At 55.3% G+C, this 9,709-nt stretch overlaps 1 protein-coding gene across 1 annotated transcript; it reads right to left on the bottom strand.

Moving 5' to 3' along the window:
* Nucleotides 1-456: 456 nt before the first annotated feature.
* PIERCE1 (piercer of microtubule wall 1) lies at nt 457-9,488 on the bottom strand. The gene is made up of 4 exons (XM_060250655.1): nt 9,458-9,488; nt 9,122-9,311; nt 4,946-5,024; nt 457-977 (listed from the first exon to the last, which is right to left on the bottom strand). The coding sequence occupies exons 1-4, from the start codon at nt 9,486-9,488 to the stop codon at nt 789-791; spliced, it is 489 nt and encodes a 162-aa protein (XP_060106638.1). The 3' UTR covers nt 457-788.
* Between the last annotated feature and the right edge of the window lie 221 nt (nt 9,489-9,709).

Below are 9,709 nucleotides of genomic sequence, written 5' to 3'. Positions count from 1 at the left end.
TGTGCACCCCTGAATCTTGCCCTCCCCTGCTTTGCGGCAGAACTGCTGCCTCTGAAAAGGACCAGGCTTGGCATGAGGGCACCCAACGGCCGTTGCCTTCCCAAGCTCCCTGCTGACAGGACTCTGGGAAGCACCACAGATTGAGTTGCTGCTGCATCAAGTGCAAACAATAATCAATAAGCCGCTTCTGAATTGATCCAGGTGGCAGGATGGCCTGAAGCAAGAGAACAACGGGGAAGCCCCCTTGAAGACCAACCACATTTTATTCCCAACGTGAGCTTGTGGGTGCTCAAAGCTCACCATTACGCTCCACGCCACACTATGGTCCAATGAGGTCACACAAAAGCTCACATTTTGAATAAATGAGTAAAACTAGGTTGCTCTTAAAGGTGCCGACAACTCCAACTTAGTTCCATTTCTGAATTGTTAATGTGGAGGCCTCTAAGCGAGAAAAAGTTTTGCACAAGTGTATTTATTTTCTTGTCTGTTTGCTCATTGTGTTTCAGACCCATAAAAGCCATAAAAACAATCTTTGATTGAAGTGCATTTGAAACAATCAACAAAGAATTAAGTGTGAAGCCCCACAACACAAGAAACTGTCCATCTTTTTAAATTCATAATTGTCTGTAATGGCAGTGATGGCGCTAAAGAAACTTTGCTAACCCCAAAAGTCACTTCTTTGCCACAGCTTGCATTTCCTTTAGGGGAACCTCTGAAAAGTTTGCAGGAGCATTTCTGATGACTCTCAAGGAAGCCCACCAACGAGGGGGAGGGTCCCTGGCCACAGGCTACTCGCAGAAGGAGGGGCCGCCCACCCTGTAACTGGGATGGAAGTTGATGGTGTCAAAGCAAGTGATGAAGTTGTCCGGGCCTGTCACATCGCTCTTCTCTGTGGAGGTGTTGATCCCAGTATTCCTGTACATGCCAAACTTGATGAGATGATCTGAGAAGGCATGTGGGCTGCCATGGAAGCAGGTCTGTTGGGAGCGAAGGGCAAGGGGGTATTTCAGCCTCCTGCTCAGACCACTGCTCCTGCAGCCCCATCTGGGTTGGATTCCACCACCACCACCACCACCCCCCACCCCGCCTCTCCAAGGTGGAGCGGAGGCAAAAGCTTCCCCGCAATTGTCAGGGGAACTGACTCTGGGTGGCTGTGGAATCCCTGAGGCTTTCCGGCCTGCAGTTGGCTCCTTGTGTAGCCGAAAGGATTGCTCACCATTGGAGGGGACTGCAATTGTGAAACTGATTTAAAAGGGGTGGGGGGAGAAGCAAGCCTCATCCTGAAACAAGAAGTGCTTAATGCCTGATTCAGGAATGTCACGGCCACTGAGCAACAGAACTGGCTACACTGAGCAACAGAACTGGCTACACAAAGAAGACAGGAGCAAAAGGGAGAAGAGGGGGGCTTTGCAGAATGAGACTTCGAATACTAGAATATAGAGTTGGAAGGGACCTCCAGGGTCATCTAGTCCAACCCCCTGCTCAGTGCTGGAAACGCACAGATACCTTCACCCATGCACCCCCAGTGACCCCTGCTCCACGCCCAGAAGACCCCACCCTCTCCAGGATCCCTGGCCAAGTGGCCTGGTGAAAACTGCTTCCAGGCTCCAAAGTGGTGAACAGCATTCCCTGGGCCACAAGAACTGAGCATGGATGCCACCCTTCCTGCCATCCTCCTCATGTTCACAGGTGGCCAGCTCGCCTCTTTACTGCCAAGGAAACATATAAGGGGATCTTTGCCTGTGGCAGACTGGTTGCCATCACCTGCCCGGACTGAGCTGGGAGCTGCCTGCGGGAGGGCGAGGGAGGGGGGTTGCCTCCTTGGACTGGCAGCAGCAGCTCTCCAGGGGCTCATCGGCTCCCCTCTTCCTTCTGGCGGGGGGGAGGGCAATACAATGGTGCCCTCTAGCAGCAGAGTCTAGGGGCCTGCCTTCCCACTGAGTTGCCCCCCTCAAGTGGCTTGAACTAGTGAGGAGGTGGGAATCATGAACTCCTTCAGACAAGCAGCAGGTAGACCTGGGGCCCCTCTTGCCTGAAGCAGAGAGCGTGGACCTTCCCAGATGCTTTCCTCAAGGGGCTGGGTGGGGGAGGGAGGGGACAATCTCCCCCCCCACACACACACACACACTCACAGGCGTGCTGTTCAAGGGCAGGTCTTGCAGAGGGGTCAGATTTCCTGCTGCCTCCGAATGTGCTTGTTGTGGGGAGGAGGGCCCAGTTCAGCCCAGGAGCACTGCGGGGGGGGGGGGGGGGGGCTCTACATTGCCAGGGACCTTGCCAGGGGGCAGCTGGCTCCCTGAAGGCCTGTCTCCCTGTAAGAAGAGCTCAGCTGGGTCAGGGGAGCCCCCAGGTGGCGCATGGCAAACGTCCTGCCTAGTCCTGGCCCATGCCAGCTGCCCAGCAGGGGCAGAGAGGAGAGGGGGGGTGGAGGCCAGCAGGGCTGCAGTGCGGGGCAGAGAGAGCAGGCAGGCAGAGGGAAGTGGCAGGGAAGAGAAATGTTGGCTGCCAGTCTCTAGTGTAACATTTTAAATATTTTCACAATGCAACTTATAGCGGAGATGGGGCACTGGCCCCATTTTAGAGCACTGGCCTCATGTGCCCCCCCTTCCCCCCCCCCAGCCAGGCTTCCCAGTCAGTGGACTGTCTCTCTCCTGAAGGTTCGGTTCAGGACCCATGCCCACACCCAGCACTGCTCTCTCACCCCCCACCCCACCCCTCCCCTTGCCTTGTCTTTCTCAGCACATCCCTTGCACAACACCCCCAGCAGGCCCCCCTCCCCAGCCCCCTTTCTCCTCCCGTCCACCTGCCCTGTTCAACTTCAGCCTGGAAGCTGAGCTGAGAGCATCTCCCCCCACCCCGCATTGTCCTTTGCCCAGGAGGCTGCGCTGTGCCATCCTCCCGATGGGGTGCTTGCAGCCTCCCACAATTACAAGGTAGGTATAGGTGGTCGAGATGGAGAAAATGGCTGCTTTGAGGCGGGGGGAGGCATTGTATCCCACCGAGGCCCCTCCGGTCCCCAACTCCAAACTCCAGGAATTTCCCACCCAGGTGGCAACCCGTGGAGGGACAACCGAGAGCAGATGAGTCAGCATGGAGATGCCAGGACTTACTAAAATGAATGACAAGATTGCCCATGGGAAACCATGGGAGAGCCTGGATTGCACATTGGATATAATGGGAGAGAAGACTGCCACTTGGCTTGCATGGGCTCCACTGAAATACATTGAAGCACAGAAACGGCTGCAACAATAATCTGGAATGGATGTTCCAGGAAAGTCAACACAACCTACAAGTGTCCTGGATGTGGATTGCCAGAGGAAGGGCAGATTTCCAGCCCCTGGGACTGGCACAGGTGTTCCGGATGTGAATTGCCAGGGGGGAGGGGGGGTTGCCACATTCTGGGACTGGATTGCAAAGGGACAGAGCACAAAGCCAGCCTTTGCCACTGGGTTGCCAGAGGAAAAGTTATTTTCCCAACCTCCAGAACTGGATCACCAGGGGAAAAGGTAGTCTGCCAGAGCCTCTAGGACTGGATTGCCAGGGGAAAAGGCAATTTGCCACCCTCCAGGACTGGATTGTCATGGGAAAAGGTAGCCTGCCAACCTGCAGGACTGGATTGCCTGGGAATAAAGTAGTCTGCCAGCCTCCAGGACTGGGTTGCCGGTGAAAAGGTAGTTTGCCAACCTTCAGAACTGGATTGCCAAGGGAAAAGGTAGTTTGCCAGCCTCTAGGACTGGGTTGCCGGGGAAAAGGTAGTTTGCCAACCTTCAGAGCTGGATTGCCAAGGGAAAAGGTAGTCTGCCAGCCTCCAGGACTGGGTTGCCAGGGGAAAAGCTAGTTTGTCAACCTGGAGGACTGGATTGCCAGGGGAAAAGGCAATCTGCCAACCTCCAGGACTGGATTGCCAGAGGATAAGGTAATTTGCCAACCTCCAGGACTGGATTGCCAGGGGAAAAGGTAGTTTGCCAGCATCTAGGACTGGACTGTCAGGGGGAAAGGTAGTTTGCCAACCCCCAGGACTGGGTTGCCAGGAGAAGAGGTAGTCTGCCAACCTCCAAGACTGGATTGCAAGAGGAAAAGGCAATTTTCCAGCCTCTGGCACTGGATTGCCAGGGGAAAAGCTAGTTTGTCAACCTGGAGGACTGGATTGCCAGGGGAAAAGGCAATCTGCCAACCTCCAGGACTGGATTGCCAGGGGATAAGGTAGTCTGCTAGCCTCAAGGACAGGATTGTCTGGGGAAAGGTAGTCTGCCAACCTCCAAGACTGGATTGCCAGGGAAAAAGGTAGTTTGCCAACCTCCAGGACTGGATTGCCAAGGGAAAAGGTAGTTTGCCAGCCTGTAGGACTGGATTGCCAGCCTCTAGGACTAACTGTTCCCCTGGCAATCCAGTCCTGGAGACTGGCACACTAGCTTTTCCCCTGGCAACACAGTCCTGGAGGCTGGCAGACTACCTTATCTTCTGGCAATCCAGTCCTGGAGGTTGGCAAGCTACCTTTTCTCCTTGCAATCCAGTCCTAGAGGCTGGCAGACTCCTTTTTCCTCTTGCAATCCAGTCCTGGAGGCTGGGAAAGTACCTTTTCCTCTTGCAACCCAGTGGCAGAGGCTGGCGTTGTGCTCTGCCCCCTTGCAATCCAGTCCCAGAAGGTGGCAACCCCCCTCCCCCCTGGCAATTCACATCCGAAACACCTGTGCCAGTCCCGGGGGCTGGAAATCTGCCCTTCCCCTGGCAATCCGCGTCCAGGACACTTGTAGGTTGTGTTGACTTTCCTGGAAGATCCATTCCAGATTATTGTCGCAGCCGTTTCTGTGCTTCAATGTATTCCAGTGGAGCCCATGCAAGCCAAGCGGCAGTCTTTCCGGTGGGCAATCCAGGCTCTCCATGGGCAAGCCTGCCATTCGTTTTAGTCCTGGCCCCGGGGCTGGGAGCTCGAAGGTGCATTTACCGGCATCTCGTGCACGGTGGGCGGCTTCCTCCCGTAGTCCATGTTGGTGGTTCTGAAGAGCGGGTTGCGCTCCTTGGCTCTGAAGGGCGGAGATGAAGCTGAGTCAGACTCCTTCCTCCTCCTCCTCCTCCCCCCCCCGCCCCCCCTCCCCCGCTCACCGGTAGCCCTGGAACCAGGCGGGGTGGTCGAAGCGCGGCGGGAGGCGCTCGTGCACGCGGTACAGCTGGCTGGTGCGGGGGGGCCCCTCGCTCGGCGGCGCGGGGGGGGCGGCCTGGGGCGCGGGGGGAGGCGCTGGCTGGGCCATGCGGGCGGGCGGCGAGGCCTGCGGTTGCTAGGAGACGAGACCGCCGCGGCGGCAGCCCAGCAGGGGGCGCTCGCGGGCCCTCCTCCGCGGCCCCGCCCACTCTGCCTGCTGGGGGCGGGGCCGGGGAGGGGAAGCCGCTGAGCCGCCCTCCTCGGTGGGGCAAGGAAAGCGCGGCGGGCTTGCCCAGCCCCTCGGTAGCCGCCCCCTCCGCCCGCCCCGCTTAACAGGGCCCTCCAGCGGTGGCCCCCTGGGAGGCTGCGGGAGGGGAAAGCTGGACGGAGGCAGGCAGACCGCTTGAACTGCAGGAAAGCACATTTTGGCAGACTGAGCTGTGGTCAGAAGTGGTTCACGAGAAGGGAGTTGAAGACGGGTGGGAGTTCCTTAAAAGGGAAATGCTGAAAGTACAACCGCAAACAATTTCTATGAGAAGGGAAAATGCAGAGGAGCCGAAAAGAGGACAAGGTGGCTCCATTAACAGCTCTCTAAGGACTTGAGGAATCAAAGACTCATTTAGTAAATGGAAGCAGCGCCTTATAACCAAAGATGAATATAAACAACCACTAGAACAAAGCAGGAATCAAGTGGCACCTTTAAGACCAACCAATAAGCTTTCGTGTGCTCTCTTAGGCACACTTCATCAGACGAAGGGAACAAGCAGTCTGGCAAACTAACTGGTCACATAAAACTGTGGCTAGGCCATTTGGCCTGGATAGCCATAAAAGGTAATAAAATTCTCTGCCAAATGGTTTATTCTATTTCCTTTTATGGCTATCCAGGCCAAATGGCCTAGCCACAGTTTTATGTGACCAGTTAGTTTGCCAGACTGCTTGTATTTCAGCTCACAATACCTGATCCCCTCTTCTGATGAAGTGTGCCTGAGAGAGCACCCGAAAGCTTTCATTCTGAATAAAAAGTGGTCTTAAAGGTACAACTTGATTCATGCTACAGACCAACAGGGCTGCCCACTTGGATCTATAAGCAACCAGTGCTTGTAGAGAGGAGTTAGGAAGGCTAAAGCTAAAACTCAGTATCAGCTTAGGCTAGGGAGAGATGCTAAAAACAACCACAAAAAGATTCTTTTTAATGTTCCAAGTAAGAGAAAGAGCAGAGACACTGAAGGCCCATTGCAGGGACAGGAAAGTGAAATTGTAACAGGTGATGAAAAGAGGGCAGAATTACTCAGTTTTTACTTTTCCTCTTGTCTTCTCCTAGGACATGCAACCTTGGATCAGCCTAGGGATAGTACAGAAACACCTAGGCTTCTAACAGACTGGCACTCCGGCTGCCTCAGAGATGCCTCTGAAATCAACCCAAAAATCCACCTGTCTCTGTCCTGTCCTCACCCTGTCCTCCAGCCTCCTCAGAGCGCCTCAGAAAGCAAACACTTCCAAAGTGGTAGCAAATCTTTACACTGACCCAGCGGCGTAGACTTCAATTTCCCGGGGGTGGGGAGGGGGCTGGGGCCCAGCCAGAGGCATTTGATCCAGTGACATCATAGGGAGGAGCCAGTGACATCACAGGGAGGGATCGCCATTATCACTACCTATGAATTTTTAAAGAGAAGCTCCCTCCCCATAAATTTAGGAAGCACCCCTCCAACAATGCCCATGGACTGGGTCAAACCCAGGAAAAGGTGGGAGTTTGCCAGTGGTTATACTGGTATCTCAGAGGTCTCTTGCTGTGTCCTGTTTTTGAAATTCACTTTTAGAATAATCACTTTAAGATCTGCAAATATACATGTCATGTGCATAGGACAAACCAATGGTCACAAATTTGACAGTAAAAGGCAATACAGAAAAGCTTTAGGGAACATTTTATAAGTTTCTCTGGACTTTCACTTACAGTTGTCTTGTTTCTGCCTCATTAATAAATTACGATTGAACTGAACTTGACAAAACTATGGCATCACAGATAGCTTTGTTTGATAAATTCATGGGTCTCTGACCCAGGGCAGAATACAAAACAGTTTCTGGGCACTCAATTTCTTAGCAATGTACAAAGTTCAGAATTAGTTAATACTATAGCAAATATATACAACATAGCAATATAGTATTATTGTCAGGCAGAGGTTCATTGAAGCTCACAAATAAGCAGACTTGTTATTTGAAACAAAGTTGCATTTATTGGATACCCCAGAGTTACTCCAGCTTGATAGGCATTGGAACTGATGGAGAACAGTTCAAATCATTGGTATTTAACATTCTACATCAAAGCATGTAACTCTACCCCCATTTCCCAAAACAAAGGCTGCTTTTGCATATGAGAGTTTTCACAACGTTCCCCCCTTATCTTTTCAGTTGGTGGTTACATTTTCCCCGCGGCAATGTCCTTGCTGCCTCTAAGGAAGAGGTGAGAATCTGGCACATACTTTCTACTTCAAAGAGGGCCTGGCAACCTTTGATATTCCTGGGAAGCTACTACTTTTCCCCCCTCCCTCTTTACTATTCTGCCTCCTGTGTTAGTGAGCATATCTAGGCATTAATCAATATAGTTAGTAATCAGCATTTGGCAATAGTATTAATGAACAGAGCCTGACAATTATATTAACTAACTTTGAACTTTGTACAATATGTATGCAACATAGCAATACAGAGGACATGCAAGTTAGGGCTTCAGAGTGGGATCTGCCAGACCCAGGTTCCTGCTGTGGAGGATGACTGGGTGATTTTGGACCAGGCATAGACTTCCAGCCTAACCTGCCTCTCAGGGTTGTTGTTCAGATCACAAGGGGGGAGAGGAGAATGATGCAAACTGCTTTGGCTCCCCCACTGTAGAAGCTGCAGGAAGGGGGAAGGCAATGGAAAGCTGAACTCAGAGGGGAAGATAAAGGAAAGGACATAGGGTTGCCAACTCCAGGCCAGCAGCCTAGTTCGCAAATGCCTGGTGGAAGAGTGCTGTCTTACAGGCCCTGCAGAACTGTATGAGCTCTCGAAGGCCCTGACCTCTCCCAGCAACTCATTCCACCAGTGTGGAGCCACTACAGAGAAGGCTCTGGCTCTAGTTGACATGAGCCTGGCCTCCTTAGGGCTGGGGATTGTAAGTAGATTTTGTGATCCAGACCGAAGTGCTCTCCGGGGAACATATAGGGAAAGGCATGCAGGCCCCTGGCCATATAGGGCCTTAAAGGTGAGAACCAACACCTTAAAACGCACCTTGATTAGTGCCCCGCTCCACCTGGGGAAGGAGGAGGAGTCTCTCCTTGTGGCGCTGCAGAGGTGAGTTTGAGCCCAGGGGCACCCTTTGGAGTGGTAGGCCACAGGGATGCACTTTCACATGCAAAGAAGGGGCCTCTCTGGACTCTTGCGTTGCCCTCCTGTGTGGCTCTGGATCCTCCCAGGCCCTCGAGGCTCGCAGGCCTCTCTTCTCAGGAGGTAGAAGCTCATGAGCCCAGTGAGGTTGCCTGGAGGGCAAAGGTTCCTCGTAGGGGGGGCCAGATCGTCCCGGCCACCCAGGAAAGTCCCGTTCCTGCCCCCAAATGCCTGCCTCACGGGTTGGCTAAGCCGGGACCACTGAAATCTCGGTTCGCCAAAATCCCGAGGAGGAGTTGGAGGAGGAGGAAGCCCTGGCGGGGCTCTTCAGCTGCAGGGCTTCCCGCTGGAGCCGGTGGTGGCGTCGTGCGCCTGGAGGCTGGCAGCCTGTGCGGAGGGGCCTGGAGAGGGAGGCCAAGCCCGGGCACCCCTCCCTGCTCGCCCACTGGGTGCCCTGGGACCCGGCTGGATGCCCAGCCGCTCCCAGCAGCAGTCGGGGAGACGCCGCATGGGCTCAGCCCTGCAGCCAGCCCTGCCCGGACGCCCCGCCCTCCCTGCAGGCCCGACGGCCTGGCTGCGGCTGCCCTGCCGAGGGGGGAGGGGGTCCGAGCGGCTCCCTCTTACCTGGCGGCCAGGGCGCTCTGGCCAGCAGCGCCGCCACCAGCACCAGCCGCCGCATCACCGCCCGGGAAGGGGCCGCCCGCCGCCTCCTCCTGCTCCTCCTCACGTGGCTGCTGCTGCGCCTCCTGGCCAGCCCGCCCGCCCGGAGGGGAGGTCGCCACCCGCGCCCTGCGAGACGGTAAGCCCCCCCCCCCTGAGGCAGGCAGGGAGGGAGGGGGCCGAAAGCGGGGGGGGCGGCTGACCGGAAGCCAGGAAAGAGTATGTCGCTCTGGCACAGCCCCCTCTATGGTGTTATCGTAGCTGTTGTGAGACCCAGGCACGCGTGCGTTCTTGCGAGACCTGGGCCGGGCCGCCTGTCAGGGGCCGTCATGGCCGGCGGTGGCGGTGCTGAGGCGCGCACCAGCCTGACCGCTTTCGTCTTGGGTGGCTCGGTGGCTGCCATCCCGCTGCTGCTCTCGGCCCCTCCGCTGGCGCTGCTTTCTGGGCCCGGCATACAGGGCCGGGTCGCTCTGGCGCTTCATGTGGCCGGGGTCAACGCCGCCCTCCTGTTGGGCTGGGGACGAGCGCCGGGCGGGATGTATCAGGTGAGGG

The sequence above is a fragment of the Heteronotia binoei genome, chromosome 12, assembly GCF_032191835.1.
Source record: "Heteronotia binoei isolate CCM8104 ecotype False Entrance Well chromosome 12, APGP_CSIRO_Hbin_v1, whole genome shotgun sequence".
NCBI classification, from domain to species: domain Eukaryota; kingdom Metazoa; phylum Chordata; class Lepidosauria; order Squamata; family Gekkonidae; genus Heteronotia; species Heteronotia binoei.
This window is presented reverse-complemented; position numbering and strand designations above follow the sequence as displayed.

Bases quoted from the DNA above. Each gene is read 5' to 3' on its own strand.
- PIERCE1 (XM_060250655.1), bottom strand. From the start codon at position 9,488: ATGACGGCCCCTGACAGGCGGCCCGGCCCAG. The intron at 5,025-9,121 runs GTAAGAGGGAGC...TCCGCCCTTCAG, and splicing joins CAGAGCGCCCTGGCCGCCAG to AGCCAAGGAGCGCAACCCGC. The intron at 978-4,945 runs GTAAATGCACCT...CGCTCCCAACAG, and splicing joins CCACCGTGCACGAGATGCCG to ACCTGCTTCCATGGCAGCCC.